Consider the following 15,737-nt stretch of genomic DNA (forward strand, 5'->3'; position numbering starts at 1 on the left):
TCAGGAGGAGGGAGGGAGGAAGTTCCCTCCACTGAAAAGCAACCTATTGCTGAGTTCCAGATGCTGAGCCTCTGAGCCTCTCTCGCCTCTCAGCTCCTCTTGACAATCACACAGAAGTATTTTCCATTCAGTGAATGTTAAATGGGGATTTGTCTGTATTTATGTTTGTGGAAGAACAGCATTTTAAAAAATTGTATAGAAAAAAAATGAAAAGATTGCTATGGAACAAAGCTTAAAATATACGCAAAGTTGCAGGTGTGTCTAGTTTAATGAAAAGAAGGACTAGGGGAGACATGATAGCAGTGTTCCAATATCTCAGGGGTTGCCACAAAGAAGAGGGAGTCAAACTAATCTCCAAAGCACCTGAGGGCAGGACAAGAAGCAACAGGTGGAAACTAATCAAGGAGAGAAGCAACTTAGAACTAAGGAGAAATTTCCTGACAGTGAGAACAATTCATCCGTGGAACAACAACTTGCCTCCAGAAGTTGTGGATGCTCCAACGCTGGAAGTTTTTAAGAAGATGTTGGATAAACATTTATCTGAAGTGGTGTAGGGTTTCTTGCCTAAGCATGGGGTTGGACTAGAAGACCTCCAAGGTCCCTTCCAACTCTGTTATTCTATTCTATTCTAGGTATATTATAGAAGCTTTCTTGAGATCTGAGAAACAAATGTTCTTGACTTTGCTTTCTCACTCACAGATTGCAACTCCTGGCAATTGGCTACCTAAACAGGAAGATTTTTAAAAGGGCAGAAGTCCTGGCTGCACCAAGAGATGAGTTGGATCCACATTAGAGGAACCTTCCACTGAATTCCAGGGGTTCAAATCACCCTTGGAGTCATGCATCATTTTGAGCACCACACTTTAAAAAGGAGCAGGGATAAGCTGGCATGAGGAGACCCCCCCCAGGAGCACAAAAATAATGGAAAGCAAGCCTTGGAAGGGGGCTTCAAGGGGGTGATGGTGTGCTTGGTTTGCAAAAGGGAAGACAGAGAGGAGAGAAACCTCTAAAGGGATTTTGAATGGGCGAGCAGGAGAAGGACCAAAAGGCAGGTTTTAAACTCCCATCCAAATGATGGACACGAGCCGGCCTGGGCAATGGAGGGGTGCCAGATTCTGCGACATCAGGTGCCTGAATGTTGAGGCTCAAGGAAAATAACTTATGTAGTTGGGAGCAGAAAGTGGCTGAAGCTGGTGCATTATGGGAAACTCTCTGGTGCTTTCAGCATCCCTGCACTGGTCCTTGGTCTTGTAGACCCCCAACCCAGCACCAGAAGGGTGTTGATCGTTTGTCTGAATTATTCTTCCATAAAGGCAGGCTTGTTTGCTGGGTGTTGCCCTGTTTGCCAGGCCAAACAATGGGGAGCTGTTTCCTCTCCTTTGTTTTCGTGTCTTCTTGGAGCACAGCCGTGGTGCTGGGGGTGCAAGTGACAACACAGAGAGAGATGCAGAGGGTGGCAAGGAGAGCAAGAGCAGAAGGATGCGATTTCCCAGAAGGAAGAGAGGACCCTGCTCTTCTCGGGGTCTGAGCTCCAGTTGGTCCTGATGTGGCCCGTAGTCCTTCCTCAGAGGCACCAGCAGATCTCTCTTCCTGCGTGAAGATTTGGGCAGATTCAGAAGAATGATGGGTGGGCCACTTTAAAGTGACCGGTTCCTGTTTTGGCTGGGGATTTGTAGATGAACTGCACCAGGTACAGTTCTTATTGATTTGTTTATTAAATTTTTATGCTACCCACCTCACTATCCAAAAAGGTTCTGGTTGGCTGACAAAGGCATAAAAGCATAAATATAAAACATTAAAATTAACAGCCTTAAATAAAGACTAGAAACCAAGCGCTCGTCCTCTCAGGTCTTATCGAAGACCTGACCTGTTGCTCAGAAAATCATTTGTAAAAATCATTTGAGTTAGTACAGTGAAGCAAAAGTGTCCAGAATTTATTTGGCATATTTTTGTTTTCAAAGGAAGATGACGGAAGTGGAGATGAGGACAAACAGGATCAACCTGAGAAGGGTTCAGCAAATATTTGGGAGTGGGGAGAGGTGAATTCTGCCTTGAGGCCTCAGCTTCCATTTCACCCTCATCTTCAGTCTCCTCCCATGAGCATCCCAAAAGCTCTGCTGGTCCTCTGCGGGGGAAGAAGGACGCTGACCAAACTAGAATGGGGTGGCAGCGTGAAATGAAAACTGTCTGGCAGAGATTCAAACACAGGGCTGTCCATCGTCTCCACCTTTTGCTGGCATTCTGGCAAGAAACAGGTGGCTGGGCAATGACTGACCAAGCATAGTTCTTCTTGATTTTCATTCTTCAAAGGCCCAGAACCTACTCAGAAGCTCCACTTTTAGGGCAGATGAAGATCGTTCTCAGTCAATGAGGAAATAATCTTCTCTGTTGGTTGACAGAGTCCTCTTTGACCAAAGAGGTTATTTTAGGTACATTTCTTTCATAGGGCAGAGAGTATGAGTGACGGTGGACTTCAGACAAATGGCTGCCCAGTCTCTTCTTAAAAACCTCCAGTATTGGAGCGTCCACGATTTCTGAGGGCAACTTCTGTTCCACTGGTTAATTGTCCTCACTGTTAGGAAGTTTTTCCTTAGTTCCAGGTTGATTCTCTCTCTGATTAGTTTCCATCCATTTCTGGTGCTTTGGAGGATAGGTTGACACCCACCCACCCACCCTGTCTTCTTTGTGGCAGCCCCTCAAGTACTGCTGAATACTGCTATCATGTCACCCCTAGTTCTCCTTCAAAGAAAAGGAGACGACTAGCCAGACCCAAATCCTGCAGCTGTTCTTCCTATGTTTTTGTCTCCAGGCCTTTAATCATTTTGGTTACTCTTCTCCGAACTTTTTCCAAAGTCTCAACCTCTTTTTTGTAGTCTGGTGACCAAAACTGGTTGCAGGACTCCAGGTGTGGCCTTATCAGGGTTTTATAAAGCGGTAGTAACACTTCCTGTGACCTTGATTCTTTGCCTCTGTTTATACAACACAGGATTGCATTCGCTTTTTTGGCAGCTGCTGCACACGACTGGATAAGGGAGCCCCACTAAGATTATTCTCTGTATGGAACAAAACAGGCGCTCCAGGCTCCATTTCCCCCGGAGTCGGCAGCAGCAACCCTGCCTGTTCAGGGCAAGGCCAAGGTGCAAGACCCGTCTGGTGGCAGCAAGAATTTGCTGGGTCTTGGAGTTGGGCTCTGCCGGCCCTAACAGAAGCATCCCTCAGGGGGTCTCCGGAAGGCATCCAGCAAAGGGAGCCCCATCTTTCCAGGGGGTTGTTCCTCGTGCTGGTTTTCTGTGCGTGGGAAATGGGGGAGGGCGAAGGGTGTCTGATTTGCAGACTCCCCCCCTTTGAGTCTCTGGCACTGGGAGGCCTCTCCTGCTTGGAGGGTTCAGGAAGGCCGTCCTTCTCCCAGTCAGTCTGGGGTGGCTGAGACAGTTCAGCCCTTTCCTGCTGGGTTTTGGTGAGGTGTTGCTTCAGTGGCCCCTGGGCTGACAGGGCACCTCTCCTTTTGCAGGCACATCAGGCACCAGCTGCTGCTCAAGGCATGCCTCTGTTGCTGCTCCTGGTTTCCCTGTGTCTGTCTTCTGCTCCCGGAGTCCCTGCCATCTACCAGAGGCCGAGTGGGACTCAGCCAGGTATGCCATGAATGCCTCCTTGACCAACGCCCTTGGCAGCACCCTGGCTGTTGTTGATGCCCTCCTGGCTGCATCAACAGGGCCCATCCCTGCTTGCAATGTTGCTGGGGCCCAACCTTTCCTGAAGCCTCTCATGCCCCTTCTTGTTCCCAGCTTGTCCTGGTGCAAAGACCGTCTCCTCAGGGTCGCCCAATGGTTTGTTGCCGATGCAAACATTGGTGCCCTCTTCGCTCTCAGGGCAACCTTAATTAGATGGGTGAATTTGCAAGCAAAGAGAGTTTGCTGTTGGCCTCTGCACCTTATGGCCGTAATGAGCAGCGGTTTTTTCCCCCCACAGCAACTCCTGCCCCCTTGCAGTACTTGCTGGAGCCCCCAAACAAGATAGTGCAGGCCCGGCGGGGGGCCTCGGTCACCCTGCCATGCATCCTGTGGGTCGTGCCCCAAAACTACAAGATCAGATGGAGCAAGGTGGAGCCAACGGAGTACCTGGAAGTTGCCATCTTGATCAGCAATGGGGTCCATCACAAAACCTATGGCCCACTGGGCAGCCGGGCTCACCTGAAACGCAGCCACCGGTATGATGCATCGCTGACCATCTCCAACCTGACCTTGGACGACGAGGGCCGCTATCGCTGCCAGCTTGTCAATGGCCTAGAGGACGAAAGCGTCTCTCTTGTCTTGCAGCTAGAAGGTAGGAGGGGCTCCCAGGCAAGGCAGAGAGTCCCCCACCCACCCCACCTCATCAGCCCAGGAAGGGAGATGGAAGGAGTCTCGCACCTTTCGGCAGAGGCCACAGTAGGAGGAGGGAGACTGTTGTGCCACGTCTCCCATCCCTTGAGCAGGGCGACCGTCTGTGACACAGCCTCCTCTGCCTCCTCTGAAAGATGAGACTGTTGAAAGGGGGATCGTCACCCTGCTTTGTGGGAGGGAAGAGGGTTTCTAGGCCCTATTGCTGTAGTGCTGCAGACAAGCCGCAGACCATTACCTGGGGCACCTGCAAGCAGCCCCTGCAGGTAACGATGGCCCTGGCCTTTTGCGGTGAGGATGGAGCGTGTCTTTGCGTGGCTGCCCATCCTCTGTCCACTGCCCCCTGCCGTCCCCTCAACTTCTTGCCCTTTTGCTCCAGGGGTCGTCTTCCCCTACCAAACCAGTCAGGGGCGCTATCAGTTCAACTACTTTGAGGCCAAGAAGGCTTGCCAAGAACAAGATGCCCGGCTGGCCACCTACCAGCAGCTTTACCAAGGTAACCAGTTTGGGATGTGGGCAGGAAATGGTGGGAGACTCAGAAGGTTCTTTTATTTTACTTTTATTCCCACTCACAGCGAAAATCTGTTTATGTGGAACACCAACTTGATGGCGCATAATCAGTCAATTGCTCCCCCTCCCCAAAAGCCCTTCCAAGGCAAAGCTCAAAGGTCATGCAACTTGAACATTTGTTTTCTCACTGAGTTGTCATCTGGAAGGTGATAAGGCAGTAAAAAATAATTGACCAAGTTTCCAAACCAAAGATAAGTGTGCTTGCAATCTTCCCATCATAATTCATAATTTCATAATTCAGTGAATTATTACCATAGCAAATAAGAGTTGTAAGGATCCTTGGAGATCATGTAGTCCAGCTTTCTGCCCACTACCGAAAAATACCACTACAGCTCCCCCAGTAGATGGGCATCCAGCCTCTCAAACATGGAAGCAACGGAGGAGTTCACCACTTCCTGAGGCCCTGGGTGAGCAGGTCTTCCTATGAGGAGATGCCTCCTGATGCCCAGTCTCTTTCCTGTCCATGGATCCTGCCCCGCGTTCTATCCTTGAGCTGTTGAAGGCTGTTGGTATGGAGAAGCTACGTGGACTCTCTGTGGGCTTCTCTTCTCCATACCAAACACCACCCAACTGGAGCCCAAGCTCTGGTCATCAAGATCACTCATGCAATTAACGTCCCCCCAGGCATTTCAGTTATTTTGGTTTCCATCCTCCTTTCTATGCTCTGCAATTCTCAGGAATGAAGGGCAGCTCTGGGGTTTTTGCCTTGGTTGAACTTCAAGGATTCAGTCCAGCCTCCTTTCAGCTCTCTCCTCTCCTCTCCTCTCCTCTCCCCTCCCCCTCCCCCTCCCCTCTCTTCAGTACATCAACACTGTGGCCTCGTGCTCATGGTCAACTACTGTCCTGGAAGGGGGGAGGGAAGGGAGGAGGAGGAAGGGATGGACCTGGATGGACAGGCTTGAGAAAAGGTCAAATCAGCAGAACAGATTTGGGCAGAACGGGCAGAAGAGAAAGAATGCTTATATATGCTTCTTAACAAATTAACAGTGTAGGAGATCTTTGCACCAACTCCTTGTTTATTTCTCCAGAGAGCAGGGTGGGAGGTTGTGCTTGTTTACCCCAGGACTGGCAAATAAAATTGGGAGAGTTTATATAATCTCTCCACACCCTTTCAATTTCTTGCTAAACTTACTGTCTCTCTGTGGCTCCTGTATCTCTAATGGCAAATTAAAAGCAAATCCACGGTGGCCATCGCCACCCAAATGTCTGTCCGAAGCATCCCAGGGCAGAAGCCAAGGTCTCCCCCTCTCTGCTCCTCTCCTAGCGTGGACAGAAGGACTGGACTGGTGCAGTGCCGGCTGGGTCATGGAGGGGAGTGTGCACTACCCCATCCGCAACTCCCGCAAGCCCTGCGGAGGCCTTCTTCTTCGGCCCGGAGTACGAACCTATGGCCCCAAGGACAAGCTGAGAGATCGCTTTGATGCCTTCTGCTTCACTTCAAGCGTGCAAGGTAGGTGGAGACCGGCCAAGGGACCCCACCAGTAAGGCCCGTTGCCGAGGCCCAGATTGGGTGCAGCTTCTTTTCCCACATTCTGGAAGCGACCCAGTAGAAACCAGTTTCTCGGACCTCTCCTTGGAAGGATAGCTGTGTTATGGATGGGTCAAACCTATTTGGCAACTTCTAGACTTGCAACTGATGCAGCTCATGAAGCAGAGATGCCAATGGGCAGAGTGAGGCAGGCCCACACCACTTCATCCTGAACGGGACGAAGTTTCCAGGTGGTCCTCAAGGGAAGCCCTATTGTAGAGCATGTTTCAGTAGTCAAACCACAAGATGACCAGGGTGTAATTGTCCAAAAGGCTGCCTGATATACCAGATGAAGCTGTGCAAAGGCTTCCTGTAGGGCTGCCACCTGCTCTTTGAGTGGCAGCGGTGACTCCAGGAAGACCTCCAGCTTCTGGCCCCTCATGAATGGGGAAGGGCTACCCTACCTGAGGGTAGAGATGGTGCATCGCCCCAGATCAGATTGCTAAAAATTATCCTACCCCGAATGAACCCAAGCCCTTCCTTCTTGCCTGTCCCCCGTCCTCTTGTCTTCCCTCGTCTTGCTATGTGGAAAGGTTTCATCAAATGTGCAAAGCTTCAGCTGACAGCAGCTGGGTTTTGGTATCTGGGCCTTGTAGCTTCATCACCCAACTTTTTTTGTGGGAACACACCCTATTACTGCTAATCTCACTCCATTCTGATTTGGAGTCTTCCCAACTCTGGCTCTCGTGTAGTCACCCTCTCTTTTGCCTCCCCCCACCTCTCGCCCAGGCCGTGTCTATTTCATCAGGGGCCACTTTAACTTCAAAGAGGGCACGCAGGCCTGCCGCAACGACGGAGCTACCGTGGCCAAGGTTGGGCAGCTCTATGCGGCCTGGAGATTCTCCCAGCTAGACCGTTGCAATGGAGGCTGGCTGGAAGACGGTAGCGTGCGCTTCCCCATCACTGCTCCCCGCCCGCATTGCGGGGGGCTTCCAGACCCGGGTGTCCGCAGCTTCGGCTTCCCCAGCAAGCTCCGGAAGAAGTATGGCATCTACTGTTTCTCTGTGAAGTAGCAGGGGCAAAAGCCCCAGGCAGAGGCGGCCATGGCTGAAGGCAACGACCCAACCCAAGGAGGCCAACAGATGCCATTCTTCTCTGCTCAAAATTCATCTGGACCCCTTGATGGGGACTTTCCTCCATCCCTTCCTGGAGTCAGAGTTGGTCTTGATGGTCCAGGCTATGGTGGCTTTGACCAAACACCTGTCAGGCTGAGTACATAGTACGGGAATGGCTTTGTAAAGACCTCTGTCCCCTCTGATACCCTGGGAAATTACTGCAGTAATTGAGGTCTTAGTAGTAAAATTCTTCCCCCCTTTGCTTTTGTTCCACACTGCAATCCTTTAATATAAGAAATGCTGCCTGGACATTGCCAAGAAAAAAAGGACAAGGCAAAGGTACAGAGCAACGTGTATACTTCAATGCCCTTAACAGACTAGGTTACCAGCTCCAGTTTCTCCATTGAAATAGGGAACTTCTTGGTTTCACTGACATAATTTAATTAAAAAAGTTATAATAGAAATATTTTAATGTGTTATTTTGTCCTCTGCATTACACTTTTTGTGGACATTCTGTTTGCAAATGTGATAAAGGATACAACATGGGGAAATAAATTGTCTATGATGCAACAAGATATAAACAATTATTAAAAATAATCCACAAGATATATAGCCCGAGGGCTATAGTTTGGTAACTGGCTAAAATATTCAGAAACCCAGCATTCAGTGGATTGCAGAGGGTGAAGAGGGAATCCCCCGAACTCAGTGGCCATGAATGAATCCGGTGGTCTTGAGCCAGTCCCCAGTCCCTGCTTGGTGGGTGGGAGGCATCCCAGGGACAGAGTCCCATCAGATGGGCAGCCGGAGAAGCAGGATGCTCCCCATCACTCACTCTCTTTGAGGGGTGAAGGGCTCTTGGGGAGAGTTGTGTGTTCAAATATTTAGCTATAAGATGAGAAGGGCAGCCCCCAAGTGGGGTGGGAGAAAGAAGGACACCCTTTAAAAAATATGTTTAAAGAACCATTTAGTTATTAGATTATCTTTATATGTACACATACAATATGTAAAAAAATGAATAAGAGCAAAAGGCACCAAATTCTCCTCCCTCTGTACTAGATCATGAATCTTAAAAGCCTCTTTTAGTTTGCCCTCTGGCTTTTTTTTGGAGGGGGGAGTGGGCTAATAGCAGGAGAATGAGGAAGAGGAGAGCAAAGCACCCCCTGACATACATGTCCCCCTTTCTCATGTTCTCAGTAGAAAGAGGCTTGCCCCTCCCTTCCTGCTGCCCAAGGAAGCCCTCCCCTATCTTGGACTTGGAGAACCTCTCAGTTCCCATGGCAATGAGTGTCTGCACTCGGGAGCCCCTTCCCCCAATGCCTCTGGCCCACCCTGCTCTGGCACCCAGGGCCCCATCCCCCCCAGAGATGTCCCCAGCGGCCCAAAGTTCCCCGGGGCACTTGGGCAGGGGCAGCCGGCCTCTAGGACTCTGGGGGGCTGCAGGCAAATTGTGGCTGCTGCCACTGGCCATTCTCCTGGCAGCGAATGAGGGGCCAGCGGTGCTGAACGAAGCCTTCTGGGCACCAGTACCGGAGGACGGAATTGACTTCGTAACGCTGCTTTGCTTTGCCAAATATCTGCGCATCGGCCACTTTGGGAGGGGAGCTGCATGAGACTGGGGAGAAAAGTCCAAGGTCAGTTGTGTCCCCTGCTCAACAGCTGGGAGGGGGGAATGCCCAGCACGGTGTATTTGGGGGCAGCTGAGGGGTGTGTGTGTGTGCTGGCATTGGACCACAAGACCCAAATTGCCCTGGTGTCCAAAGCAGCCTCAGCCAGAGGGGGAAGACGAGGCCCAGCATATCTGAAGGGCCCCCTCCAGCACAGCCCCAGGGCCTCTGGCCACGAGCAGGAGATCCTGGGTTTCTTCCAGACAGACACTGTCCAGCTTCCAGTGGCCAAAGGATCGGTCAGGGGCCCTTCTTGGCTGGTCCTAGGGTCTGGACCAGGGACACCCCCACCCCCCCGATCTTCCTTGCCAGGCAAGCAAAGGTAGGTCACACCCAAAGCCTCTTCAGGCCTGTGGAAAAGCATAAGCTTAGATGCCCAGCCTGAATTCTTGGGTGCCATTCTTTTGCTGACTCGTTGCTTTGCCTTTAGCTTAGTTTCTTAAAGGGTCCTGGAGAGGAAACCAGGAGCGGGTCTCACTTTGGGAAAGAGGGTTTCTCCCCTTGGATACTCACTCAGCCCCATTTTGCAGGTGAAGGGCAGATGGTAGCCACAGGGCACGTCACTCCACTTCCCATCCTTTCGCCAAGACAGGCCCACACAGTTCTCCCCGTAGAGGAAGTGGCTGTCAGGCTGCCCGTCATGCCAGTTCTCGTACAGCTTCCAGAGCAGGCAGAGAAAGAGAGAGGTCAACCACTCAGGCCTGGGCAAGGCTGGCAAAGGGGCGAGGGTTGCCCAGGATGCTCAGCTCAAGCAGGGAGGGAGGGAGGGCGGGAGGGACTTTTCTTATTTCCAGCCTCGAATAGCTGGGCTGCTATGCGACATCATGCCCTGTGGGGGAAGCCATTTTTCTTCAAATCGGCTCCTTTCTACCCTGACTCGCCTGATAACTACAGCCAGCTTCAGTGGACAAGGCAGCTGTAGGAGTCTGGCTTTTTGCTTGGTCTGCTAATAAACGTGAAGGATAAGCCCACTTAGGATGGGACACAACAGGCAGAAACCTCAGGGGGGCCAAGAACCCCCTCCAGCTCAGACCACACAAAGAGGCATCACAGGCACAGAGATGAAGACCCCCCCCCCACTTGGGAGACCCCACCTATGTGGGTTTTTTTCCATCCTAAAGGCCTCCTTTCCGAGGGCTCCCAAGGTCTCTCCAGAAGCTGGCAGGTGCTTCTTTGCCAGGACTGAGTTCTACGGAGTCGCCCCTTTTCCAGAGCTCAGGGTCTTCAGCTCAGGGAACTTTCTGAGCTCCACTTACCAGAGGACTCCCGTCAGACCACTGGAAGTCCCCTTCGATCGTGCGGTCATTCAGGCCAATCCACTGGTATTCTTTGTACTGATCTGGAATCGAGGAAGGGACCCTTCAGGAATGGGGAAAGTGCCCTTCAGCCACCCTGCTCTGGCCCAGACAAGGGAAGGGCACAATAAGAGCAACCAAAGCAACGAAAGCTTACTTCCCTCCTGGGGACCCCTGGATCTCCCACCCTTTCCCACTGGACAGGTGGAGAGACCAATAGGCCAGGAAGGTGAGGAAGAAGAATGGAGCCCTGGAACCCTCCGTGAAGGGGACACGCCCAATGCCTGCCAGGGCTGATGGCACAGGTTTGCTCAGGCAGCCACGAGAGCTGGACATTCCCAACAGCCCTGAAGCTCCAAACTGATCCAAGACCCAGACCCCTACTGTTGATGAAGCTCTGCTCCTCTGGAGACATGATGTTGGCCAAGTGCCCCCCGTGCTCCCTGCATCGGGTCTCGGCATCCTCCCAGCTCCTCCGGGCAGAAAAGTGCTTGTAGCAGAATCCTTCGAAGGCATCCCAGCTGGGCTGGCACTTCCTCAGGCCTGGAGAGAGAAACAGAAGCCAAGATGAATCCTGCGGCCTCCGATTTTGGTGGAAGGACGTTTGCTTGAAAGGAGGAGGAACAGCCAGGGTTGCCATGAACTGGGCACAGAATAGCATCCTCTGCCCCACAGGATTCAGCCCTCTTGCACAGCATCCCCAGGATATGGATGGGGATGGCAAGTGGAAAAAGAGAGGCTACTGCCGGTTGGAGATCTGACATGACCCCCAGGAGGTTTCCTTTCTGGACGTCTCCCCTCCCTGTTGGCTCAATTAGGGGCATCAGCTGCTGCTGCTCAACCATGAGAGAAGCCCTGTCTCTGGACTCCCTGGCAGACTTTTGGCCAGCTCCCCTGTGGTCCTGGCCCTGATAAGGCACCCTGTGCCCCATTTACTCACTGACGTCGCAGGTGTCCCCTCCGTATCCTGGCAGACAGAGGCAGCCTGGGCGGCCACTTTCTTCTGTGCAAGTCCCTCCGTTCCTACAGGGGTTTGACATGCAGTTGTCTGAAAGTAGATGGGTGAAGGAGTAGGGTCACCCTGGAACGTTTTGAGAGATGCCCCAATCCTCATCCTTTCCTTTGCCCAGCAGACGAAGCTCAATCTCATGCCCCAGTTGGACCGGCTGGATGCACTGGGACTTGGGGGTGGGGAAAGCAGCGGATCAGGAGGTGATCAGGAGGGGCAGAGAAACAGTCCAGATAGAATTACTACCATATAAGATGGTTGGGTTCACACAACCCCCACCCTTCTACATCAAGGAACAATGGGCTGTGAAATATCCAGGTATCAAATAAAGCAAGTCCCACTTTTGTGTGATGGCCGTGTTCAAACGACTGCTGGTTACTGAAGGGATCCGTTTTCTGAGCTTGAGCAATTGAACGGAACCATGAATTAAGGCTTCCTGCAATACTTTAAGCCACAACAAACCTAAGCCAAACTTAAAGCTGAACCAGCTTCACGCCTGACTGCTAAAACAAAGACTGGGGGATGGCATTTGATCCTGGGCAAATGCATGGTGTAAATGCAGCCATGTTGCCTTGCATGTTTTTGTGCTAGATGAAATGGAAACCCAGTTTGCCAAACAATTGCAATTGATTAGCCAAGAAGAAGGTGGAAGGCCACCCCCGGGAGGTCCCAGGGGGAGGGAGAGCAGTGGCCCGGCTGCCTCAGGGGACTCACCTTGATCAGCTACAGCTCAGGTGTCTCCAGCGTGGCTGAGCTGAGCCAGAGTCTTTGGGCCTCTCCAGTCTTTGGGGCTCTTTGCTTCCCTTTGCAGACTTTTCCCACCCTCCTCCTTGCCTTGGCCCCCCCCAGTCAGCAAGGGTGGGCAGGAAACTCAGCAAGAGGCTGACAGGGACAGGCAGGGGGGTGGGGGATGCTGCAAAGATGCTTCCATCAGCCTGGGATCCGGGGGCGGAGGGCTGTTGGGCAGTGTTGAGCTGGTCCAAGTGTCGGAAATGCCTGCAAAGCCCTCCCTCCCTTTCATCTCTCAGAGGATTTTGTTCCCTTTCCCCCTCTCCCTCCCCCCCTCCCTCCCTCTCTCCCAGATGACTCCATCTCCCTAGAACGAGCACCATGCAGAGAGGCTAAAGTTAAAAAGGGAGGAACAGCCTCACAGCAACTTCTGGAGCTGGAGCTGGTCACAGTCCAAGAAATGCAAAAGCCCCAGGGGCTCCGTCTCTCCCCTTGGCTGCCCTGACACTCCATATCTGGTTCTGCCCTGCACAGGCAGGCTGCCTTGGACCGTCAAGGGGACCCGGCCCGGCAGACCAGATTAAGAGACCTAAAAGGTCTTGCAACACCTCAGCCGAGCCTGCCTCCTAAGGCATCCCAAGGGCATCCCTTTGGCTCGCTGGAAGGAAAGCATACACAAAATGAAACAGGGGTGGGGTTAGTTCAACAAAACGAGACCTCCAGAAAGACTAAAGCGCTGAGGAAGATTGCCCTACATGCAAAATCTCCCTGGCATTATAATTGCGGCTAATAGGCGTGGGAAAGGACGGAAGAAGAAGAGTAAGGCGGAGGTTACAAAGTAACAGAACCCGACTAGAAATTTGTTTGTTAACAAATGTAAATAAAATACTTGGAGAACCTTAAAAAAAACAACAACCAAGAACCCGAAAAGATTCTTTTTCAATTTGGAAACTTTAAAGGGAGTTTAAAAAAAAGAAGAAGAAGAAAAGGATTGGTTAATGACTCTAAATTGGAACCTAATTGGATTGTAACGTGGAATTTGGACTATATAAATCTGGACTGAATTTTAAATTGACTTGGTGTAAGTAAAAACTGTTAAAACAGACTGGAACCAAAATGGATGCCTTTTAAGCTTGCCAATTGTAAACATGGATTGTAGAGAGACATCTTCAGGAGGGAAAAAAAAATCATTATAGCACTGAACTTTTTAAAAAGAACAAAATGGTTTTCCTTTAAAAAGGAAATGGTGATAACGATGTACCTATCACTGAAAATGGAAATAAGGGAAGACAAAGACAAAGAGATTGATTATGGAAAATTAAATGATTGTTACGTTGGGTTTAACAATGGAAAAAATGGAAAAAGGGGAAAGAAAAGAAAAGAAGAGAGGATGGAATAGAAAGGATATAAAAAACTTAAATAATTACACTGGGGGTTATCAGTGAGAAAATAAGAAAAAGGGAAAAGGGATGGAAAATAATGGGAAAGACATAGCAAAATAGAAGAGTTTATTATCTTAAAAAACAAAATGACTATATTGGGATTAGGGAAAAGAGAGATCAGGACTTTAAAATACAAAAAAGAAGAAGGGATAAGAAAAAGAAAGTAAAATATAAAGATAGAAAAGGAGAAAGAAATGGAAGGAGAATATGGGGTAAAGAAAATGAATAAAAGATGAAATTGTATTCCTAAAGAAGTGATTTTAAAACTATATGGGTGTATGAATATTTGGAATATTTTTAATTAATGAAGGGGATTGTAATAAACGAAATACCCTTAATTGGATTATGAATTAATTAGATATTCTTAACTGGTCTTTATAAAAATGATATAAAAATGTTATAAAAATGTTGAAGCTTATTAGTTGGAACAGTTGACAAAGAAAAAATTATTTGAGATTGGAACTAAAGAATTTAAGAAAATGATTGGGAATTGTATTATGCTTTATGAATCTAAATGTAGAGGTATTGGAGTAAGATTGATATTTAATTGATTTTTTATTGAATGTGTTTAATTGTTGCAATGTATTATTTGGAATAGTTGATAAAAGAATCACTGGTGATTGGAATAGGAGAATTTAAGGTAATAATGGGGGATGGTATTATGTTATATGAATTTAAATTTAGGAGTTCAAATTTTAAGGAGGGAAAAGAAAAAATGAACTATATTAGGATGGGAAGTTAAGATGAAGGGTAATATTGTTTTTTTAGAATTAGAGAGAATAATGATATGAGAAAATTTATATATAAAATTGTGTTAAAATTGTGTTAAAGATGAACAAAAATCTGTATAAATCTAAAACCGGGCCAATATTCTGTTCAGAAAAGATGGACTGTATGTTTGTTTTGTGTGTTTTAAAAAATAAAAAAACTTTATTAAAAAAAAAATAGAAAGTCATCACAGCAACCAGAGTGGAGCAGACCTTCCCAAGCCTGATGTCGAGTGTCAAACAACCCCTCGACACAATATCCTGGGGAATATGAAACACCTGAACATGAGCATCTGTGCAGATCCAGAATGAGATGGAACAGACCCGGAAGAACACACACGGTGTGTGGGGGGGTGTTATAGCGTGTAGGATGGCACGGTGATATTAGGTGATGGACGGTATAAGGGAAAAGGGGGGGGGAATAAATCCATCAACGTCAAACAGATCCCAGTGACAGGAGAAGATAGTAAAAACCCGGAAGTAAGGGCAACCTGTACGTAGCCAGAATGGGATAAGCAGCGCGGTTACTTTAAATTTGTAGTAGAGCAAAGGAGGAGCGCTTGAAGGGCGTTCTATAAAGCCGGAGGCACGGGAGAAACAGCCGTCTCCGACTTTGCTTCTCACCAAAGAACTTCAGCGCTTACTGTTTGACCATCGTGTAAGCTATGATTAAACCGGATAGATTCCTCTTCTGAGCGTGAGCCTGTGTCTTTATCCGGTGCAGCACAGGTGGTTCCAAGTGGGTCTGACACCTGACTGATTGGTCTTACCACCAAGCCAAGCCTAACAGACTTGAAAGAGAGGACCCTGAGATGGAGACTAAAGACTCATTTCAATCCCCAGAAGACAGCTGGAAAGACAACGGGGGAGGGTGGAAATTACCTGTAAGATTTTCTTTCTTGTCTCATTTACGTTGTAATCGGTTAAGTGGATTCATGTAGGGATGGCATTTGAGAGTGGTTGAAACAGCAAATTCTGAACACCTTAGATTTCTATCTGGTGGAAGGGAAATTTGTCCAGAATTTCTGTGTTGCCTGTATTTTAGAAGTAGCTGCATACACAAGCACACACACACAGACACCCCATTCAGAATTAGACTGAGGTTATCCCTTTCACCTACCTGGACACAAAGCTGCTCCTAGCTTCCTTTTGTTGTTGTTGTTGTTTTTTGCTCTGTGGCACTAAGGCCCAAGCAGTCATATCTCCCTGCTAATTCCATGAGAGAGGGGGCATCCCCCTCAGGCAATTCCCTCACTGAAGCAGAAAAGAGTGATAGCACTGATAGCAGAAAAGAGATCT

General features: G+C 49.2%; 2 protein-coding genes across 4 annotated transcripts in view; one reads left to right on the forward strand and one right to left on the reverse strand.

Annotated features, from left to right (window-relative positions):
• Positions 1–1,423: 1,423 nt before the first annotated feature.
• On the forward strand, positions 1,424–7,996 carry HAPLN2 (hyaluronan and proteoglycan link protein 2). The gene is made up of 6 exons (XM_034427009.2): positions 1,424–1,690; positions 3,512–3,632; positions 3,970–4,323; positions 4,759–4,875; positions 6,214–6,399; positions 7,207–7,996. The coding sequence occupies exons 2-6, from the start codon at positions 3,542–3,544 to the stop codon at positions 7,488–7,490; spliced, it is 1,032 nt and encodes a 343-aa protein (XP_034282900.1). The 5' UTR covers positions 1,424–1,690; positions 3,512–3,541; the 3' UTR covers positions 7,491–7,996.
• Positions 7,957–15,737, reverse strand: part of BCAN (brevican) — a 28,030-nt gene continuing 20,249 nt past the window's right edge. For 2 of the 3 annotated variants that reach the window (XM_034427007.3, XM_034427008.3), the window contains exons 9-13: positions 11,432–11,539; positions 10,876–11,034; positions 10,453–10,535; positions 9,710–9,854; positions 7,957–9,144 (exon numbers count right to left, since the gene is read on the reverse strand). In XM_034427007.3, the coding sequence (XP_034282898.2) occupies positions 8,951–9,144; positions 9,710–9,854; positions 10,453–10,535; positions 10,876–11,034; positions 11,432–11,539 (689 nt within the window). In that variant the 3' untranslated portion in view covers positions 7,957–8,950. The remainder of the gene's footprint in view (positions 9,145–9,709; positions 9,855–10,452; positions 10,536–10,875; positions 11,035–11,431; positions 11,540–15,737) is intronic. The other variant, XM_087881119.1, reaches the window with a different exon arrangement.

This window comes from Pantherophis guttatus, chromosome 18 (genome assembly GCF_059756535.1).
Source record: "Pantherophis guttatus breed Tessera chromosome 18, ASM5975653v1, whole genome shotgun sequence".
Lineage (NCBI taxonomy): Eukaryota > Metazoa > Chordata > Lepidosauria > Squamata > Colubridae > Pantherophis > Pantherophis guttatus.

Bases quoted from the DNA above. Each gene is read 5' to 3' on its own strand.
- HAPLN2 (XM_034427009.2), top strand. From the start codon at position 3,542: ATGCCTCTGTTGCTGCTCCTGGTTTCCCTGTGTCTGTCTTCTGCTCCC. The intron at 4,876-6,213 runs GTAACCAGTTTG...CTCCTCTCCTAG, and splicing joins CTACCAGCAGCTTTACCAAG to CGTGGACAGAAGGACTGGAC. The intron at 6,400-7,206 runs GTAGGTGGAGAC...CCTCTCGCCCAG, and splicing joins CTTCACTTCAAGCGTGCAAG to GCCGTGTCTATTTCATCAGG.